At 40.9% G+C, this 22,064-nt stretch overlaps 1 protein-coding gene across 1 annotated transcript; it reads right to left on the reverse strand.

Annotated features, from left to right (window-relative positions):
- Positions 1 to 507: 507 nt before the first annotated feature.
- lars1b (leucyl-tRNA synthetase 1b) lies at positions 508 to 21,931 on the reverse strand. Its single transcript, XM_058087390.2, has 32 exons — positions 21,787 to 21,931; positions 21,359 to 21,480; positions 21,151 to 21,238; positions 21,003 to 21,083; positions 20,773 to 20,910; positions 18,970 to 19,131; positions 18,797 to 18,909; positions 18,639 to 18,702; positions 18,411 to 18,499; positions 18,105 to 18,330; positions 17,383 to 17,470; positions 16,967 to 17,043; positions 15,867 to 15,920; positions 15,637 to 15,777; positions 15,055 to 15,132; positions 14,882 to 14,967; positions 14,739 to 14,804; positions 14,584 to 14,666; positions 13,367 to 13,505; positions 13,076 to 13,288; positions 12,755 to 12,812; positions 12,600 to 12,663; positions 10,320 to 10,503; positions 9,064 to 9,154; positions 8,755 to 8,895; positions 6,868 to 7,008; positions 5,440 to 5,550; positions 4,542 to 4,652; positions 3,224 to 3,328; positions 2,920 to 3,015; positions 2,689 to 2,821; positions 508 to 906 (listed from the first exon to the last, which is right to left on the reverse strand). The coding sequence occupies exons 1-32, from the start codon at positions 21,790 to 21,792 to the stop codon at positions 701 to 703; spliced, it is 3,555 nt and encodes a 1,184-aa protein (XP_057943373.2). The 5' UTR covers positions 21,793 to 21,931; the 3' UTR covers positions 508 to 700.
- Positions 21,932 to 22,064: the final 133 nt, after the last annotated feature.

Consider the following 22,064-nt stretch of genomic DNA (forward strand, 5'->3'; position numbering starts at 1 on the left):
AAAAAAAAAAAACACACATAAATACTAAAAAAGATTAAAGGCATCACAGGGAATTAGCATCAAAAGAAATACATTTGAATAATAGTCATCCCTGAGGTGAAGTATTTGTTTTGTTGCCTTTGAAGCAAACTGAATGGTAATGTCCTACAGCATTGGTGTCCAAAGTGTGGCCCCGAGGGTAATTTGGAATTGTTTGTATAAAAAAAATAACTAAAATTAATGTGTCAGATCTTCAGAAAGGATTATTTACATCCATTTGACTGGTTTTATTGTGGTTAACACAATAAAAGTTTTTTTTTCTGTACGCAGTCTTCGGTAGAAAAAGTTTGGACACCTTTAACTTGATTATTTTCCTCTTAACTGTAGTTTTGTTCAGGAGGTTTCACTCCTTGATGAATATTTTCACCACTAACAACAGCAAAGTACCGAAAAACGAGGAGTTATTCAGACAGATATGCGGATGTTGAACATTTAATTTCAATGTGTTTATTATTTTTTCTGGAAAAAAGCGCACAATGGACAAACGCCATCCAGGAGAGACCATCATGATGTACAAAAGACACACGTCCATCACTATGACAACAGGAGCTGTCTTATGCTTTAAAACTGAGACGTTCTCGCGCTATAAAAATGTTCCTTAATCCACAAATAATTTGTGTTGTAACATGCCTTGATACCTTCATGTACCGTGTGAGAGTTCTTAAAGAACCAGGTAGGCTAGAGTGTCTCCAATGTCCATCGAGAGGCCGTCGTCAGCCACTGTGACTTTATTCTCCTCCAGGTCGATGCTAAACACAGACTGAGGAGAAATGAGCACCTTGCCCTGCTCTTCTTGCCCCAGCACCGGAACCCGACGTGGCCCCAGCAAAGGGTCCTCGTATCTCATCAGCTTCACTTTGGAGAGATCTGATGGAGGAAGCGTTTAGATACACAGATGGAACAGGGTTATGTTATGTGCAATATAAGCGGGAATAACAATGAATGGTGGAATATAACACTGGCACCACCATTGCTTTACTCTATAATAATGCAGAGTGCATGAGAAAGTGGAACGGAAACATAGCGCATGGTCATTTCTCAATAAATATTGCAAAACACCAAAAACAACTAATATTGTAATTTAAAAAGCTAATTACTCAACTAGCCTGAATATCTCTGAGTTCATGAACCGCAGCACGGCAAGTGTAGCACACGTGATTTTTAGCGGATCAGTATAACAAACATTTTATTAAAGCTGCTGGATGCTCATCACTCGTACTTCAAATGCACAGTGGTGACTTGGTTAACATTATTCATCCAGACTCAAACCAAAACAGCCTCTAACCAAAGCAAATTTACCCATAGAAAATAAGCAAAGTCCATTCCAGACACCCAAAAATGTTAACACAAAATGCTGAAAAACAATTACAAATGACAACTACACATTCAACAACCAATTTTTTTCACAAATTTAGTTGGAGAAAACCCCACAAAACCAACAGTGGTGACTTGGTTAACATTATTAATCCAGACTCAAACCAAAACAGCATCTAACCAAAGCAAATTTCCCCATAGAAAATAAGCAAAATCCATTCCAGACACCCAAAAATGTTAACACAAAATGCTGAAAAACAATTACACGTTTAACAACCAATTTTTTTTCACAAATTTAGTTGGAGAAAACCCCACAAAACCATCAACAGTGGTGACTTGGTTAACATTATTCATCCAGACTCAAACCAAAACAGCCTCTAACCAAAGCAAATTTACCCATAGAAAATAAGCAAAATCCATTCCAGACACCCAAAAATGTTAACACAAAATGCTGAAAAACAATTACAAATGACAACTACACATTCAACAACCAATTTTTTTCACAAATTTAGTTGGAGAAAACCCCACAAAGCCATCAACAGTGGTGACTTGGTTAACATTATTAATCCAGCCTCAAACCAAAACAGCCTCTAACCAAAGCAAATTTCCCCATAGAAAATAAGCAAAATCCATTCCAGACACCCAAAAATGTTAACACAAAATACTGAAAACAATTACAAATGACAACTACACATTTAAAAACCATTTTTTTTCACAAATTTATTTGGAGAAAACCCCACAAAACCATCAATTAACTAAACACCAAATTATTCTGCTACAATATGAAGCAAAGGATGTTAACCGAAAAAACGCGCTAACCGGCCCAGATGTTAACCGAGCTACCATTGTAGCACCATGTTGCGGAGTTCAAAATAAAAAACGATATCAAGAGTTTGCCTCCAGCCGCAGATGTTAAGACTGTATTTTTTGGTAAACAGACACATAGAATGAAGACTTTGGTTAGCATCGTGACTAAGGATCGACCGATATATCGGGCCGATATTTGCGTTTTTTCCTAGTATCGGTATCGGCCGCACGCACACACGCACGCATGTAATATTTGTTATCATGGTCATTTTTTCATGTAAATTGAGGGATCAAAAGCAGTATCGGCAACAAATAACGGCCCAAGCAAAATCGGCCATCGGCTAAGGGTGATGGAAAAAAAATCGGTATCTGCCCCAAAAAAAAACATATCGGTCGATCCCTAATCGTGACTCCGGTGACATATTCCAAGTGTAGTGAACGTACACAAAGGTTAGTCAAGTAAAAGAACTTAGTTTTCCATACTTCAAATAGGAAGTCTGTAAAGCAGCAACCCAAAGCATCACCGACCTTTGATGAGTCTGTTGACTTTGGCGAGTCTGCGGACGATGCTGTCCCTGCTGTCCCCCTGTCGGATGTCAAGCTTGGTAGAGAAGACGCCGTTGCAAGGCTGAGGGTTGACCAGGGACACGCGCACTGCGGGCTGCCGACACAACACACATACAAACATTAATTTCAGTCTCCTTTTCAATTGCGGAGTCCAAAGTGCGTCACATGACACGTGCCCTCAAAAGAATTTACCTCCGATCTGAACACAGAGAACGGTTTCCCCGGGCAACAGTCTTCCCTGATTTTGTCGTCGGCCTCGGACGCGAACAAGATGTCGATCTGCTCCAGCTGCGAGTTGATAGAAACAGGATATAGAATCCCAGAGTACGTCACAATATGTTAGCATTTACGATACATGGCTCACAATAACTAGAACATATCCATTCAATTATAGGCTGACACGAAGCCTTTTTGCAGCTGGGATAGGCTCCAGCATACCCATGACAAATTGGGTATAAAATCGGTTGTCATGTCCGGGTGTGAATGCGCTGAATACCTCGAGAGAATTGGTCAAGTAGACCAGGTTCTCTGTGAGAACTGCCCGCTCATCAAACTCGAGCTCCAGATCCAAAACCCTAGGCCCGTTCTTCTCAAGGTTCTCCTGCAGAAAGAAGGAACAAGTCAAGAGAAATGGACTTCAATGGATCAATATCTGTTTCTGTTGGTGGATTCAATTGTATGAGACTGAACAACTCAAAAAGAAAAACAGTAGAGGGGAGGAAAAAAATAAGAATAAAACATCTAAGTCGGTCAATAGTAACTGTCAAGTCTGCAAAGAAACAAAAACTTGAAATTCCGGCAGTTAAATGCCAACATAATAGTCTTTGTTGGGCAAGAATAAAAGAAAACTCTTACTGCAACCATTCAGCAGGGCTCTACATTAAAAAAAAAAAGACTTTCCCATGTGGAATCCTTAAGGTGAAAACTACTTGCCCCATGTAAAATGAAAATACTGCCATAATGATATCATATATCAATATATGCTGATAATTCATCACATAATAGTACTGACGCATTGTGAAAAATTGTGTAGATGTATGTTAACATGGCATGCCGTACTACCTTACACATGGTAGTCGTACTAAGCAGTGATATTTATAAGTTGTGCAAACATTATTGAATAGACACATTTGTGTACTAGTAAAGTGTTTTTTCAATCCATAAAAAAAAATGCTTAATGGCCAAACAATAATTTGTGAAGCAAAAAGGTGAGGAAAAATACACAGAAAAATGGAAGCGCTAGATTTTGTAGCTTGTGCAAAAATCAGCACTTTGGTATTGGATCTAAATCGGTGGGGTTTTATTGTGAAAAATTCAAATTGTCACAGCAATGTGATTCACTCACCTGTGCCATCATTTGATTTGCCGCTAATAAAATACTTGTTTTTTGGAGGCACTGTTTCATCACTTTTTGCTGTTTTTTTTTCCAGAAGTTGTTGAAGAATTAGTAACATGTTGGCAGGGACGCCATGATAGATGTTTTTGTAGTCAAACGATCGCTGATTGGTTGATCGCGAACAAGAACGGGTGTGGGTAAAATGTGGACCGCGGTCTAAATAAACTATTCTGATTGGTTCATTTCAAGATTTGCAAGGATTGGTTTGCAAATTAGCACCGGAATTACGCAGTCCGTGTTTTACCAACACCCAACAAAAAACGCTTTTTAAAAAAACTCTTGGCAGTATGGCATATTCCCGACGGGAATATCACTGATTGGATTTACTTGCCCCAATTTTGTTTCAACTTGCCCCCGGCCATCGGTACATCGTTATTGTCGAGCCCTGATAATAAATAGTAAAGAATGGGCCCCCCACCTTGATCATGGCCACAAAAGGCATGACCCTTTTCATGTATTTCTTCAGCTCGGACAGCGCTCCAAGTTCGCTTGCTATCACCTTGTTGTCTGGGAGGACGCCACTGTTGCTCTGCAGAAAAGAAAAAGATGCGACGTAAGCATCCATGACAGCATTTCCAATGTCCGATACTGTGCTGTGTGTTGTGTTACTGTGAGGGAGCTGTCAATCGTCCCTCACTGATCAGGTATACGCCCCACCTACACACTGTCATGTTTCTATTTGTGTATATAGTTGGCTTTTGTTATTTACATATATTCGGGTTAGTACTTTTAATTATATTTGTTTGCCATTTAAGTTGTTTAATTGCCACTTTAGTTAGTTAGTGAGTGTGAATGGTTGTTTGTCTATATGTGCCCTGTGATTGGCTGGCCACCAGTCCAGGGTGTACCCCGCCTCTCAACCGAAGACAGCTGGGATAGGCTCCAGCACCCCCCTGCAACCCTTGTGAGGATAAGCGGTAGAAAATGAATGAGTGAATTCATGAATATTGCAAAAAAAAAGTACAAAAAACACTGACATTACATATATAATAATTTTAAAAATTACTTAAAATATTAATTTAGATGTATTTTGATTTCTATTAGTGTACATATTTTTATTACATTTTTTAAATGTGAAAAATAATTGTATTACTGGGCTGCACGGCAGTTGAGTGGTTAGCGCGCAGACTTCACAGCTAGGAAACCCTATTCAATCCCACCCTCTGTGATCTCTGTGTGGAGATAGCATGTTCTCCCCGTGCATACGTGGGTTTTCTCCGGGTACTCCGGTTTCCTCCCACATTCCCATTCCCAAAAACATGCTAGGTTAATTGGCGACTCCATTTTTTCCAACTGAAAATCTTCCAGTTACTGACCTTGTAGTGTTTTGCGAGCAAGGATAAGGCGCTGTGCTGCCATGGCGGGTAGCTCCTGGCCACGTAGATGGTGCAGTGGGAAGGCTTGGCCGGAGGCTTGGAGTCACCTTTCTGTTGGAGGAAAATGATTTTCAAATCGAACTTTCTTCTTTTTTTTTACATGAGACACTACTGAAATTGTTTTGCAATAAATTCCTATTGTGCTGTATTTATTGTTTTTTAATATTGGATTCATCCCCCTCGGGGATAATAAAGTCTATCTTGACCGTGGAGTCGGACCAGTGTGTGTATTCATGTTTTACCCGTTGCTGAAGTTTACAATAAAGTATACAGCTTAAACCATCCACTCTTTATAGTTTAAGTCTGTAATGGACTAGAATAAAACAGCATCCACCACATGGCTCTGCCTGTTTACAGCCTTCTAAATACACTTGAACATTATTAGAGCTTTATAGACACGACATAACACCCCTATAGTCACCTTTTACACTTGTATTACACAATACAGTAAACCGAAGCTTAAATAATAAATAATTTAGTTGCTATAAATGTATTCTCTTGGGATCTCTTAACCTTTATTTAAGCAAGTAGAAAATCCATTGAGATCGAGATCTCTTTTGCAAGCGTGACCTGTCAATACATAAATACATTACAATAATGCAATATTAATTTTAAACAGACAATACTTAGAAATAAAAAGTTGAAGGTAAAATGCTAAAGTGACTTGTGAAAACAAGCAAATATATAATAGATTACAGGATATAATCCAAATAAAAGTGCTAAAGTAAAAGTGCTGGTCTATGGTCTCATGGTCTCATGGTCTCAATTGGAGGGCAAACAGGAAGTGACGTTGGAGGTTCAGAGTTGAGTTTTAGCTTGGAGTGGGTTAACTGCAGCAACAGTAGCTTGTGTTTTTATTCAGAATTATTATTATTCAGAGGTATTTAAAAGCCTGTTGTTGCAGCAATCACGTGTGATGTTTGTGTGTCATAGTTTATTACATCCACAGCGTCCTTGAAAGCATCTTCTGAATGCCTTACATTTGTATTTTAGTCCATTTTTGCCATTGTTATGGTTGAAAATGCTTAATTTAGGCAAATTATTTTATTCAACTCCATTCTTCTGTAAGGCGAGTATTTTGAAAAGTGCTATACAAATAAAATGTATTATTATTATTATTATTAAAAAGATACATAAATTAGTGAAGCAGCAAAATTAAAACCTCAATGAGGCGACAATGATTTTATTTCCTGGATGTAAAGTTCTTTTGACTCAAGTACAAAAAGTGACCACCATCCTTTATTCACAGATGTGTGTCCATAAGGATGCCTGAAGCCATACTGTAAATATGAAGGCTTATTACAGTTCACATGCTATATTAAGCACCCAACTGCCCGTGATATTAGCTGGCATTTGCCTGCATTTTACCTTATTTTTACTTGGAAGCATATAAGCTTTGAGTCTCAGTCGGAGGTCGTGCGCCGTCTCCATCAGGTACTGTGAAGACCGAATGAGAACCTCATCCACTGGACCGGCGACGGGCCATGACGCCTTCATCAGAGACGTGGTCTGCGGGTGAGGAGGAGGAGGAGGAGGAGGAGGAGGAAAGATGGACCAGCTTTAGAATCCTGGATTATGATTTTAGCGAGTGGAAGAAATGATGAAATTGTAGGGGTGCATGTTGCTAAGCGACAACCAAAAATACCCATCTCTAAAAGGCACGGCGGCCTTCTTTTGTACTCGTACGTTAGAGCTTTAAAAATATTCTTGGCCCTCGGTGGTGGTTTTGTTGGAACGTGTATAAAAAATAATAATAATAAAAAGTGTGCCTTCCTCTCATCGGAAGCGACGAGGGTGACGAAGTGTGTGTGAAGACGAGCTCCTCGTGGTCACCAAGAGGAAAAGCGCTTAAATGGTCCAGACTAGCATTCTCATGAATACATATAGCACTTCCCTTTTAAATGTTTTTTTTTTTAAACACAAACATGTAATAATGGTTTAATTTTCATTTGAACATGCATTGAATGCATCACATAATCAGTTCACAGTTCCACATGTCCAAAAGGAGTAGGAAGAAGCAAAGCTTATTAAATCCTACCCCTCCATCTTGTACTTTTACAATCAGTAACTGTTATATTTGTTCACTTCCTGCTTTCCTAATATGGTTTAAGGTTTTTTTTTTTGTTTTTACATTTTTTTTTTTTTTTTTTTTGTCCCGTACCAAAGTACAAGGTGATACGACTATGACATTATGTCACTGTATGGTCATCCAATGACATAATGGGTACCATAGTAAGTGTCAATATAGTGATATTTATAGGTTATCACATGGTTTGTCTGGTATCAGGCCAGGTATCATGCCCCCCCAAGTGTCAGTATCAGCCTGAGACCGAAGACCTACGATCATTCTGTCGTAGTGCAGCTCCTTCTTCAAGATCCCTGCATTCATTTCGCTGGCCAAAAGACAAAATCCGAAGTTTTGTTTTGCTTCTCCAGTCACCAAAAAAACAAAACTTGATTAATGGAACTTTGTCAGAAATTGATAAGACTGTTGATAAAATATTATTGTTGAAATATTTTTGCAATTGTGTCAGTATCAGGTCTTCGGTCTCGGGCTGATACTGACACTTGGGGGCATGATACTGGGCCTGATACCAGACAAACCATGTGATGATCTTATTATCACATACTATTTAATCATGAGCTTATTATCACGTACTATTTAATCAAAATACCATTTTGTTTACAGAAAATGTTCACTTTATTACATGTATTATATCTAAACTGTGTAAACACAATAATTGCAAAAATATTTCAACAATAATAATTTATCAACAGTCTTATCTTATCAATGTCTGACAATTAAAGTTCCATTAATCAAGTTTGGGTTTTTTGGTGACTGGAGAAGCACTAGGCACTAAGCACTCTTGTGCTGTTCTCTGATTGGTTGTTTCACGGGTACGATACCAGAGCAGCTACGGGGGCTGATACTGGACATGGTTAAACTCTATATTTTATCAGTATCACTGCCCTGGGCTTTGACACAGTATCATTTCAGCCTTTTCCTGTATCATTCATGGGCGGTGTCTAGGGTACAGGGCCAATTAATACTGTAGTATGTGATAAATATATATAGCACATCATGACTGGTTCAAGACTCTTCATCCTTGTATTTATTTAAAACATCAACTGCTTGTATTGTTTCTTGAATTCGCTCATCGTAGTGCATTGTTTGAGGGTCTTACTCAATCCTTTGTCAGCTGGCAGCTTCCAGCATGTGAATACCAAGGGAGGTTCCAAACGTACATGTCTTACCTTGCCAAGCAGTCCCCAGGTGTACTCGCACAGATGTGGACAGATGGGGGCCAGCAGCAGGGTCTGTCTCTCTATGAACTGGAAGACCAGGTCTCTGTGCATGCCTTCAATAGCCAGCTCCCTGTACTTGTCTTTGGCGGTCTGTGTGAAGGATGTTATTATTCATAGCGGTTAGGGGCTGGATTTGGAACGGTTTTTCGTTCTTTGTCGCGTTCATGAAGGAGAGTCCGCTTTTACTGCAAAGATGCAACAAACAGAACGGCGGAGACTTGCTTGCAAAAAAATAAAAAATAACTGAATTTTGTTTACCTGGAACTCAAAGAAGCCGCTCTTCAAAGCATCTTTGTACATCATTCTGTCGTAGTGCAGCTCCGTCTTCAAGATCCCTGCATTCATTTCGCTGGCAAAGACACAAAATCCAAAGTTTTGTATCCTGTGGAACCTCTGAATCTCTTAGACTGGCTCACTACCAGCTGCTATTCTTATTTATTGGGTTCATTACATAAAAAAATGTCACTTTCAACAAGGAGAGGGCCTGGTTTATCTTAAAACTGTTTGAGAAGGGTCGGGTTCCGTCCCTCTTCCCAGCTACTTCCCATAGTGTTTGAGAAGGGTTAAAAGTCAGGTTCTTCTACAACAAACTCATCCAAACCTGCCTTTATAGCAAGGGTCTCAAACACGCGGCCCGCGGGCCAAATGTGGCCCGCATGACACTAGTTTGAGGCCCCCGCCTTGATATGAAAGTTTAATGTTAGTACGGCCCGCGCAAGTTTTGATATGGATGCTGTATGGTATCATGTACCCAGAAAAAATTATTACATTTGATTAATGTTCATGTTAAAGGTTAAATAACTGTTAATAGTTATCCTCCCTATCCGTGTGGAAGTGGTAAGTTTTTGGCTATTTAAGTTGAAAGGAAATAACTTGGAGGCTACCGTTTAGGTCGCTAGCTCTCTAGTATGCGAGTTAGCATGTGTCTCAAGACCCTGCAGTTGCGCAATATGTTGTAAATAAAAAGAGTATAAATGTGACTATAGTCGTGTTTTGTCATGTCTACAGGGCTCTAATAATGCTTTGTTCATTTTAATCTGAAAAAAATCATTTGTCTACCCACCAACTATATGTGGTTTCTTACGTTTTGATTATTTGCCGTTTTATTATTATTATAATTATATTTATTTATTTATTACTGATTGATTTTCTTTATTCTTGATTTGTTTATCTATTTATTTTTTTTATCTTATTTCTTATTTTGTGTAGAAAAATAAAAATTAAGATATTTGAAAACAGTGGAATGTTTTATCAGAGCTTTTCTTGTAGAAAATTGGAACCAAAGCAAACTTTTAAAAAAAAATTTTGTTTTTAATAAATGCGTTTTTTTTTTTTTTTGGAAAACCTGATGCAGCCCAGTCTCACCCAGACCCGAGCTCCAGTGGCCCCCCAAGTAAATTGAGTTTTAGACCCCTGCTTTATAGCCTCCTGAATGATTTGGAAGAGTGGATTTTGTCGTGATATGTCCCAATTCTTTTGTACATCCAAAGTTTTAGTTTTAATTTTAAGTCTACCTGGCGAAGACGCGGTCATTGAAGGTGTCTGCGGGCCCGGTCCTCAGGTTGTTCTGATTGGCTATCATCTCCTTCACCCACTCGATCCAGGTGTACAAGCGCAGAATGCCGGCATCCGCCATGGTCTCCACGAAGTTGGCATCCTCCACCGTGTCGCCGGCGTCAGCCAGAGCCAGACGCATACCTGAGGACAGAGAATGGCTCTTCAGTGTCCTGTTATGCCTGTAAAAAGCAGGCAGTTTTTTTTTTTTTACACCTGTTGTTCTGTGGGAAAGGCACCAGGTAGTTTTAGAGTGGGGGGCGGGTGGGAATTTTTGCAATGTCAGGACCTGAAAGCAATTGTCACTGTCATATAAGTATTTTATACGTCACACCAAAAATTGCCACAGAATTAATCTAATCTAATTAATCTAATTTCTCAAATGAGAAATACTGTGTGAAAGCACAGTTTTGGTAATATCCCCGCTTTGCTGTTTCTGTGTAAAATATGAATAACAGATCTATTACATTAATAGAGTAAACATCTGTAAGTGTCTTTTGATTTACCACACTTCTTCAAATGGTGATGGAACATTGATTTACACAACTGCAGAAAGGAACAGGCACTTTTTGAAAGGAATACTTGTGTTTTTCACAAAAAAATGCATATTTTGTTACCATTACGTAAATGGTAAATTGAGTAAATCGAGACTAATTATTGTTTTATTGTCTTCATGACATCTGGCACACATCAGATATTAAAGTAAAAGTTAATTACAGAAATTACAATTAATTACGGCGCATCAGAGGGCGCAACACTAATCTGGCCCGCTGTCATGTTATGACATCATGAAGTATCAAATCAACTTTATTTGTATAGCACTTTTCCTGTAAAGACATGCAACACAAAGTGCTTTACAGAATTAAAAAAACAATTACCACAATTAAAAGGAAAAACAAATACTAAGAAAGCCCCGCCCACCCACCCTCCATACTAGACACACACACACACACACACACACACACATAATCACACACAGTAGGGACACATGGCATGGCACTGAGGATCAAGGAAACGCCACCTTTGGGGCCGTCCACACTGGGAGGAGCCGCAGGCCGTGCCATCGGGGGACCCGGACACCGACAGATGGGCGGACCCCCACATTAAAAGGGAGGAACCCCCAGCCGGCCTGGTCGAAGGGACCCAAAGATGGCACCCACTCAGCAGACCCGACACAGCCCCCAGTGTGGAGGACCCCCCCGTGAGGAAACACTGGAGTTAAAAGCTAAAAACCAAAAGCATAAAATAGGACTAAAAAGATAAAAACATAAGAAAAGTTTAAAAATTTTAGTTAAAAGCCTAATTAAAAAGATGTGTCTTTAATCTTTTTTTTTTTTTAAATATCAACAGTCTGAGTCCTGCAGTCCTGAGGCTCTCCGGCAGGCTGTTCCACAGGTGGGGGGGGGGGCATAGTGGCTAAATGCTGCCTCACTGTGGGTTTTCGTTCTGGGTTTTGGTATTGTTAAAAGGCCAGTGCCGGAGGACCGCAGGGTCCGCGGGGGTTGATATGGTAAAAGCAGATCAGACAAATAAGAACGTCCTGAAGCGGACGGGGAGCCAATGTAGCGACTTTAAAACTGGTAGTAAAGTAAGTAAACATGATGCTAAATGACTTGTCTTATGCAAACAAAATGGCCAACTCGAGACTACGCAACAACATTGCAATGCCACAAGCTGTCAAACTAGTGAACTGCAAAGAAACAATGAACAGCGAGCAGCACGCATGTGCATCAGCACGGTGACAGCAAAGCCAAACCCAGAAGATGTGAAGTGAACCGAATACGGCTGTGTCGGTGTTAAGACAATGCAAACCAGGCTCTCGGTCTTCATCTATACGATGTGAAAAAGGTTCGTCAATGCCCGACAGAACTATGGAGAGCTGAAAGACGGGTTGTGAACTTAATACGTCTGTGTGCTGTCAGAACATGAGCTTCTTTCACAGAAACGTAGTTCCATTTATTATTAAGGTGTCGGAGGGAGAGTTAATGTGAAATTATTCATCGCTGATGGAGGCACTGAACAATTACAAACAGGCAATTAACTCTTCTGTCGACCGCCGGTGAGGACCCACATCACCCATCTGCAGTCATACAGACATTTTATTTTTATCTCAATACAAATGATGCTGTTTTTTTTTCCCCCCCTAACTAAATGTTTTGTGATGTTCCGTCTCCTCGACAGATGAGAAACTCAGCGACACAGATTGAACGTTCAAGCGTGGAAGAAGAAAATTGACATACCGTCTGCCGAGAACTTTTTGATAGCTTGGCTAAGAGTCAGGAAATTTCCAGTTGATTTGGACATCTGTTAGACAAAAAAAAAAAAGCAGATGTTAACACCAAGCACCAGGAGACAATTCCGTACTATAAAAAACAGTATTAAAATTAAGACACACCTTCTCAGAATTGAGGAGCAGATGACCGTTAGCACGGACCGCCTGGGGCCATTTCCCACTGTGGACAATAGAGGGTGATGTTATTGTATGAATGGGATTAATACAAAAAAATGTATTACTGCTGTATACTGCTTTCTTTTCTTCTTTGTCACTTCCAGCAATTTAATAATAATAATAATAATAATAATGTATGTATGTATGGATGGATGAAATAAACGACACACGGCAAGAGCGTATCGATATCCATCATGGGGTTACATCCTCGCACTCCTAATATAACTACCCAGGAATTTTGTTCCTGATCCTGAAGGACAATCCCACCTGTCATTGGGCCACATGGCCACATGGTTGTAGAGATAGTAAGATAAGTGGTTGGGGACCAAGTCTTTGCCGGAGACGCGCACATCCACTGGATACCAGTACTCAAACTCCCTCCTTAACTTCTGAAGATGCTCTTTTGGGATGTCCGTCTTAGGGAAGGGGGACGTCTTGAAGAAGATGAAGTCCCACACCTCCTTGGTCATTTGCGCAGGTCTAAGATGAAGTAAAAAAAAAAAAAAAAAAAATGAGGACATAATGAATTCTGTATGCTAGTGTTGCTTGAATCCTTACTTGATTCCCAGGGGTGAGCTCCCCTGCCCGTTGAGCACGCCTCCCTGGAGGAGGTGGGCCACAGTGTAGTACGCCATGTAAATGGTGGAGTCCGAAAGGGACTCGATCAGCCACTGCTCGTCCCAAGGCAGCCGTGTTCCTATGGCAACCAAGCACAAGTGTAAGTAGTGGCAGGCACACAAGCAGTGACAGAAGACGGTTATTCTGTGACATTTGAAGTGGCTGTCATTCATAAAGATGAAATACTAAGGACAGGTGGCCATTTGAAGACATCTTCCAAAATACATATAATACTAATGTACTTGAATAACTGTTTCATTTTGTACATAAATTGTATTTACTACTATTTGTTGAAGTTTCTACAGCAGCCTAATTAAGCGGCAAACAAGCTGGCCCTAAATCAATTGCACCCTCTGCTGGCTGTTGCATGTACTAACTTTTCTTTATGCCAGGGGTCTGGCATAAATGCGCAAAAAAACACATTTATTAAAAACAAAAAAATTAAAAAAAACTTTGCTTTGGTTCCAATTTTCTACAAGAAAAGCTCTGCTAAAAAAATTCCACTGTTCTCAAATATATTACTTTTCATTTTTCTACACAAAATAAGATGAAAAATAAATAAATCAAGAATAAAGAAAATCAATCAATCAGTAATAAATATATAAATATAATAATAATAATAAAACGGCAAATAATAAAAACTTAAGAAACCACATATAGTTGGTGGGTAGACAAATTATTTTTTTTCAGATTAAAATGAACAAAGCATTATTAGAGCCCTGTAGACATGACAAAACACGACTATAGTCACATTTATACTCTTTTTATTTACAACATATTGCGCAACTGCGGGGTCTTGAGACACATGCTAACTCGCAAACTAGAGAGCTAGCGACCTAAACGGTAGCCTTCAAGTTATTTCCTTTAAACTTAAATAGCCAAAAACTTACCACTTCCACACGGATAGGGAGGATAACTATTAACAGTTATTTAACCTTTAACATGAACATTAATCAAACGTAATAATTTTTTCTGGGTACATGATACCATACAGCATCCATATCAAAACTTGCGCGGGCCGCACTAACATTAAACTTTCATATCAAGGCGGGGGCCTCAAACTAGTGTCCTGCGGTCCACATTTGGCCCGCGGGCCGCGTGTTTTATGCCATAACTTGAATGGTAACAAAAACAGAATGATCAAATTCCAGACCTACCGAGCCCATAAGTCCGTGAGCAAGCGTGCTCCTGTAGCCAGTCCAAAGTAGCTTCAAAGTTTCTTCTGGTCTCGTCGCAAAATCTGTCAATTCGTGAACAGGTTATAGATGCTTCGATAAACCTATCCAATGACTTAAGCGAGCAGTCATCTTACGTCTCTAAAGGCTTGAGGACTTCATTGGCCTGCTTCTTCCACTCAGCATCTCCGTAGTCCAAATACCTTGAAAAGACAAAAGTAACGCATTCACTCTTGTTTGGATCTCCGCGAGTTCCGGCAACTTTGCGCAAGTCACTCACCACTGATCACACAGCGCCACTACGCACTCGTCGGCTGAACGGGACATGATCTGCTTTTCCGGCTCCATGTAAATGGCGGCCTCGCCCTATCAAGGACGGGTGGGGGCGCCAACGTTAAATACGGTCAGACTCGCATCATTCATCAATGAAGCGTATCATGGAAGTTGCCCTACCCTTTCCACCATCATCTTCTGGATGGGCTTCTTCACATCCTGGACCTTCTGCCCCTTGTAGCCATCAACTAACATAACCTGTGAGGGATCAATCAAACCATTAAATAAACTGAAACTGCCGCATTAAGTATGATGCAAAATTACAATATATAATTAAAATTAGTGCAAAAAAAAACTATAATTATTTGTATTTAAAGTTAATAAAAATCCTAAAAGGGGCGGCACGGCGGTCGAGTGGTTAGCGCGCAGACCTCACAGCTAAGAGACCAGGTTTCAATTCCGCCATCGCTGTGTGGAGTTTGCATGTTCTCCCCCCTGCATGCGTGGGTTTTCTCCGGGTACTCCGGTTTCCTCCCACATTCCAAAAACATGCTAGGTTAATTAGCGACTCCAAATTGTCCATAGGTATGAATGTGAGTGTGAATGGTTGTTTGTCTATATGTGCCCTGTGATTGGCTGGCGACCAGTCCAGGGTGTACCCCGCCTCACGCTCGAAGAAAGCTGGGATAGGCTCCGGCACCCCCCGCGACCCTCGTGAGGAAAAGCGGTAGAAAATGAATGAATGAATGTGTACCAACTCACCCCTTCATAGAATCCTTTCAAGTAGACTTTCTCTTTAGCCTCAGCCAGCTTATCCTTGTCATTCTGGCTTTGGATCTTCAGCTCATCACACACCATAGGAGCAGACAGGTTCCCGTAACCTGGAATGTCTATAATAGGGATCTGAAATGTACACATACACGCACACACGCCTCCATTAACTACAAACGCAAACAATGTGTTTAAGCGCACGTCAGAGGAGATGATCTTACCGGCTCAAACGGCAGCACCATCTTGTCCTCAATTCCATACTTCTCTCTCAGCGCCTACAGGAAATACAGGGTGGAAGTTTTAATGAAGCTATATGGAGTGAACTTGCTAGAGGTGTCACAACTGTCTTGCAATAAAACATTTATTAATTAATTACACCATAAATTAAAAATTGACTTGATAATTTTGCCGGCCTCCATATATTGTAAAGCAGGGGTCTCAAACACGCGGCCCGCGGGCCAAATGTGGCCCGCAGGACACTAGTTTGAGGCCCCCGCCTTGATATGAAAGTTTAATGTCAGTGCGGCCCGGGCAAGTTTGATATGGATGCTGTATGGTATCATGTACCCAGAAAAAATTATTACGTTTGATTAATGTTCATGTTAAAGGTTAAATAACTGTTAATAGTTATCCTCCCTATCCGTGTGGAAGTGGTAAGTTTTTGGCTATTTAAGTTTAAAGGAAATAACTTGAAGGCTATCGTTTAGGTCGCTAGCTCTCTAGTTTGCGAGTTAGCATGTGTCTCAAGACCCTGCAGTTGCGCAATATGTTGTAAATAAAAAGAGTATAAATGTGACTGTAGTCGTGTTTTGTCATGTCTACAGGGCTCTAATAATGCTTTGTTCATTTTAATCTGAAAAAAATAATTTGTCTACCCACCAACTATATGTGGTTTCTTAAGTTTTTATTATTTGCCGTTTTATTTTTATTATATTTATTTATTACTGATTGATAGATTTTCTTTATTCTTGATTTGTTTATTTATTTTTCATCTTATTTTGTGCAGAAAAATAAAAATTAAGATATTTGAGAACAGTGGAATGTTTTATCAGAGCTTTTATTGTAGAAAATCGGAACCAAAGCACTGAAAAAGTTTGTATATTTTTCTGTTTTTAATAAATGCGTTTTTTTTTTTGGAAAACCTGATGCGGCCCAGCCTTGCCCAGACCCTAGCTTCAGTGGCCCCCAGGTAAATTGAGTTTGAGACCCCTGTTGTAAACAATGTCGGATGTTAAAATGTGGAATACCATTACATACAAGCAGTGTCATTTATTCAGAAGAGCAACACAGGAAAAAAAAAAAGTTATTTACAAAAACTCACTTGTTTTTTCTTGATGTCCCTTAGAGCGGCGATGTCATCAGGCGCATCTGAAGGCACGCTGGTAACTACCCCCGTCCCTGAGCAAAATCAAAGAGGCATACATTGAAAGGCCACATGTAGAGTTTGTCCTGAAATGCTGTTTACCAACATAGTACACAAAGGTTGAGCCACAGCGTGTGACGGGGGCAGCCATCGACAACAGGAAGGGTATATAAAGCTGCTTGGGAAGCCGCCCTAAATGTCAATGCATCAAATCCCCCCCCCTCCAACATCCACACACCTCATTGCTTCCCATAACCTTTAAAAATCACGTGGACCCGAGGGTAATTAGAAATCGGATTCTGACATTTAAACTTTGTCTTTTTTTTTTTTTTTGGAGTCTGAATGCTGAATTGTTTTAGGCCAACTTGTCGTACCTTTGTCCTCCTTGATGGTGAGCATGGGGAGAGCGTAGATGATCTTGTAGGAGGTCAGAGGAGCACTCAGAGCGCAGCCAAGGATATCCTTGATGCACAAAAGTTAAGTGAGGATTAAATGCAACGGTTTATAAAAGGGCTCTCCTCCAGGGCTTGGATACGGCTTGCATACAAGATTCAGCCATCCATTTTAGGGTCGAGTATGCAGTATGCTGGAGCCTATCCCAGCTGACTCTGTGCGAGAGGCGGGGCACACCCTGGACTGGTTGCCAGCCAATCGCAGGGCACATATAGACAAACAACCATTCACACTCAATCAATCTAACATGTTTTTGGAATAAGCAGATTTAAATGTGTACGTGGGCGGCACGGCGGTCTAGTGGTTAGCGTGCAGACCTCACAGCTAGGAGACCAGGGTTCAATTCCACCCTCGGTCATCTCTGTGAGGAGTTTGCATGTTCTCCCCGTGTTTTCTCCGGGTACTCCGGTTTCCTCCCACTTTCCAAAAACATGCTAGGTTAATTAGCGACTCCAAATTGTCCATAGGTATGAATGTGAGTGTGAATGGTTGTTTGTCTATATGTGCCCTGTGATTGGCTGGCCACCAGTCCGGGGTGTACCCCGCCTCGCGCCCGAAGAAAGCTGGGATAGGCTCCGGCACCCCACGCGGGATTCAATGAATGAATGAATGTGTACGTCAGAGGGGGTCTACATTTCAATACCTGTCCCAGTATTTCCATGACGACAGGAACCACTCCATTCTCCTTGGTGAAGCCCTGAAAGGACATGTTCCTCGCGGACCTCTTGGTGCAGACAAAGACGTCCCCGCCGGTGGTCTCAAAGGCGACATAGTTCATGTCGGGTCTCACCCAGCAGTTGGTTTGACCGAACATGGTCTCCGGTCTAAGAGTGGCGGCCACCAGGTAGATGTTTTTTCCCTTCATGGCACTAGAAGTTAGGACAGCATCAAGACGTTACTTCAAAATTGCTTTGGCGGAATCGTCATTTACAAGAAGGTGATTAGTTACCTGCTGTAAAAAACCTTGGATTTGAATTTTGCAGTGTACGGTTCAATAATCTTCATTTTGATGAGAGTGTACTCTTGAGGCCCGACTCCCTATGAGTGAGGCAAAAAAAAAAAAGATTTCAAAATGAATTAAACCAAACCAAGGTGAATTTTATACATATGCAATTATAATTCATACAGTATATACTACACATGCATACTTTTTTTGATGCAAGACAAATAAGCATACCTCTCCCGTCTGTCTGTCATGGTCCATGCATGGTTGTCCATCCTTAGGAGAGTAGATGGTATACCTAGACAATAATAATACAAACATCAATTGTAGATACTTAATAGTTCTAAAAAAATATATAATAATAATAATAATAATAATAAAAGTCATCCAACCGTTTCCCAAACTTTATCTTTTTTCTCTCCTTTAGGGTGACAAACTGCCACCGGACAAAAGAGTCATAGAAAGGGTTGACGTCCGTGGTGATGAATGACCGCCGCCAGTCCACCTGTGACCCCAGTGTACATTTAATATATTTTATGTCACACAAAAATCATTTATACGTCACCTTGACGCCCATCAGTTTGAGGTCTTTGACAGCCAGAGGAGGGAAATACTCCAGCCAGTGTTCGGCATTGGCGAACTTAGCAATGTCGTGGTCGTTCAGGCCCAGAGACCTCATGATGTTCCACTGGAAGGTGGCGGAACCGGATTTGGCCACGGCTTTACTCTAATAGGAAAAACAAAAGACATAAAAGAGTGAAAGCAGTAGTGTTATGATCATATTGTTTACATACATATATACACAATATAGCAATATAGCAGCGGCATGGCGGTCGAGTGGTTAGCGCGCAGACCTCACAGCTAGGGGACCAGGGTTCAATTCCACCCACGGCTATCTCTGTGTGGAGTTTGCATGTTCTCCCCGTGCATGCGTGGGTTTTCTCCGGGTACTCCGGTTTCCTCCCACATTCCAAAAACATGCTAGGTTAATTAGCGACTCCAAATTGTCCATAGGTATGAATGTGAGTGTGAATGGTTGTTTGTCTATATGTGCCCTGTGATTGGCTGGACACCAGTGTACCCCGCCTCTCGCCCAAAGACAACCAGGATAGGCTCCAGCATTCCCCCGCGACCATTGTGAGGAAAAAGCGGTAGAAAATGAACCATCTTCGAAGACCACCCATGATTGGCAAAAATCCATCAAGTAACTGAGACACCCATAAAATTTTTCAACATTTGCAATAAAAGTTAAGTCATTCATTTTCTACTGCTTATCCTCACAAGGGTCGTGGGGGTGCTGGAGCCTATCCCACCTGTCTTCAAGCGAGAGATGGGGTACACCCTGGACTGGTCACCAGCCAATCACAGAGCACATCTAGACAAACAACCATTCACACTCACATTCATACCTATGGACAATTTGGAGTCGCTAATTAACCTAGCATGTTTTTGGAATGTGGGAGGAAACCGGAGTACCCGGAGAAAACCCACGCATGCACGGGGAGAACATGCAAACTCCACACAGAGATGGCCGAGGACGGATCTCCTAGCTGTGTGGCCTGCGAGCTAACCACTTCTCCGCCATGCAGCCCTCTGTGATAAAAGTGACTTGTACTTATTAGATTACATTCAGCGCCAGAACATTCCCAATTGCTAGCTCTTCAATTGCTGTTGTTCACTCACGACAAAAGGAAGCGAACAAGATAAATGCTAACGGTTGTTAGCCTGGTGCTACTACCACACTTCCGTCTGTTGTTATTGTTGGGCTGTCTCCATATTGTTGGACATCGGGTGTCACGTTGACCACATGCTGGTGACATGTCTGTGGCACGAGGAAGAGGTCTGTTGGATAACAGAATAAACAAGCCATCCAAATGTAGGCCCGCCAGGGATCACACATAATTGTGGGTGCAGCCAAAATGGCATCTTATTGGAGGGCAGCGGGGTGTGCGGGGACTAATGGGGTACTTGGTGGGTGCACTCAGGGGCAAGGGGGGTCGGGTGGGTTGACTGGCAGGGTTGGTGGTGTGCTTCGGCAATGTCCTGGGGTTTTGCTGGGGTGTCCGATGTTCCCACTCTTCTTTTGTTGTTTTGTCTTATGTAAGATTCTGTGATTATATGTGTGGAAAAAAATCACATATTGAATTGGTAACTGCTATGGCGTGGAGAAAGGGTAGGATTTAATAAGCTTTGCTTCTTCCTGCTCCTTTTCAGACATATATATTGTAAGTGTATTGTATTGTAAGTGTATATGTGAGAAAGAATAATGTAACAGTATGCATGTGTGAAATAAATTATGAAAAGAAAGAAAGAGTAGCATCACTGGAAAAAAAGCCAGCTTTTACAAGCAAAAGCTTAGTCATCACACCTTTTTGCCCTTGGCTTTGTCTTTAATGATAATTTCATCAGATGCCTTTGGCTTCTCCTCCTTCTCTTCCTCCTCATCAGGAAACAGTGGCGGGTTTCCATACAGCTCCATCTCTCTCTTTAACTTGTCTGCGCAGGCCTTGGCAAAGACAATGTGCATTTGTGATAAGACTCATAATTAAATTCATTGCAATTTTTCACACTGTAGGTACGAGAAAAAAAAACACTCACTTTGATTGGCATTCCTGTGCAATGGAGGCCAAATGGGAAGAGGCATTTTTTCCCTTTCAAGGTCTGGTAACCAACCCCAAACTGCCAAGGAACAAACATATACATTTGAGACACTATTTAATTTGTTTTTAAAATATATCCAACTTACCTCACACTTTGACAAGCTGAAGGTGTGACCAAGATGTAATCTCCCGTTCATGTACGGATAGGGGAAGGTGACAAAATACTTGTTTTTGCTGTGGAAAAGAGTGTTTTTATGTGAAGTATAATCAAAAGTGAATGTTTTACGTCACTGCTGAAAAGCTAAATGTGACTGCAGTGCCTTTTTAAGCCTTTCTGAGCACAAATCTACGTACTGTGCACTTTCCCCAAGTGTTGTCGGTGCGTCATTCTCAAAGGCCTTCTCCTTCGCCCATTTAGCTTGGATTTCCAGCTCGATTTTTCTCAAGAAGTCCAACTTTGCTGTTCCCTTGCGCTCCTGCAAAAAGTCATGCAGCATTCAGTGTGCATCGAAGCGTAGCAGCTGTGGCCAATGCAAATTAAATTAGCGATAAAGGCGTAGTTTAATTGGAAATTAATATAAAAATAATAATATATATATAATAATAATATATATAATAGTATATAATGTATAAAGTTCAAAGTGTCCCCATGTGTGTTTACCTTCTAACAAGCGGTTAGCCGATTTAGCTAACAGCTACAGCTAGTAAATGTTTATTTTAAGTCGTCATTCACAACCTACACACCGGTACTATTCGTAAAACTCTTCAGACCGCTGACTTACCGTCATTTTTTGGCACAGGGGATACTGTATCTATTTAGTCTGTTGCTTCGCAGAATGTACAGAAAACCCACGCCACCTCTCACCAATGTCCGGCTGATGACATCCGGATGTCAGCCTCTTTTGCAATGCATACTGGGACATGAAGTCCATAGACGATGTCACGTGTGTAACGTTTGCTATCCAGGCTCCCAAAGAACACATACTGGTTCGGTTTATTCAAATATTATGTCACAGTTCGTTTTTATTAATAAATAATATTTTACTTGTACAAATGCAAC

The sequence above is a fragment of the Doryrhamphus excisus genome, linkage group LG21 (genome assembly GCF_037039965.1).
Source record: "Doryrhamphus excisus strain RoL-2023G ecotype Guam linkage group LG21, RoL_Dexc_Guam_v1.1, whole genome shotgun sequence".
NCBI lineage: Eukaryota > Metazoa > Chordata > Actinopteri > Syngnathiformes > Syngnathidae > Doryrhamphus > Doryrhamphus excisus.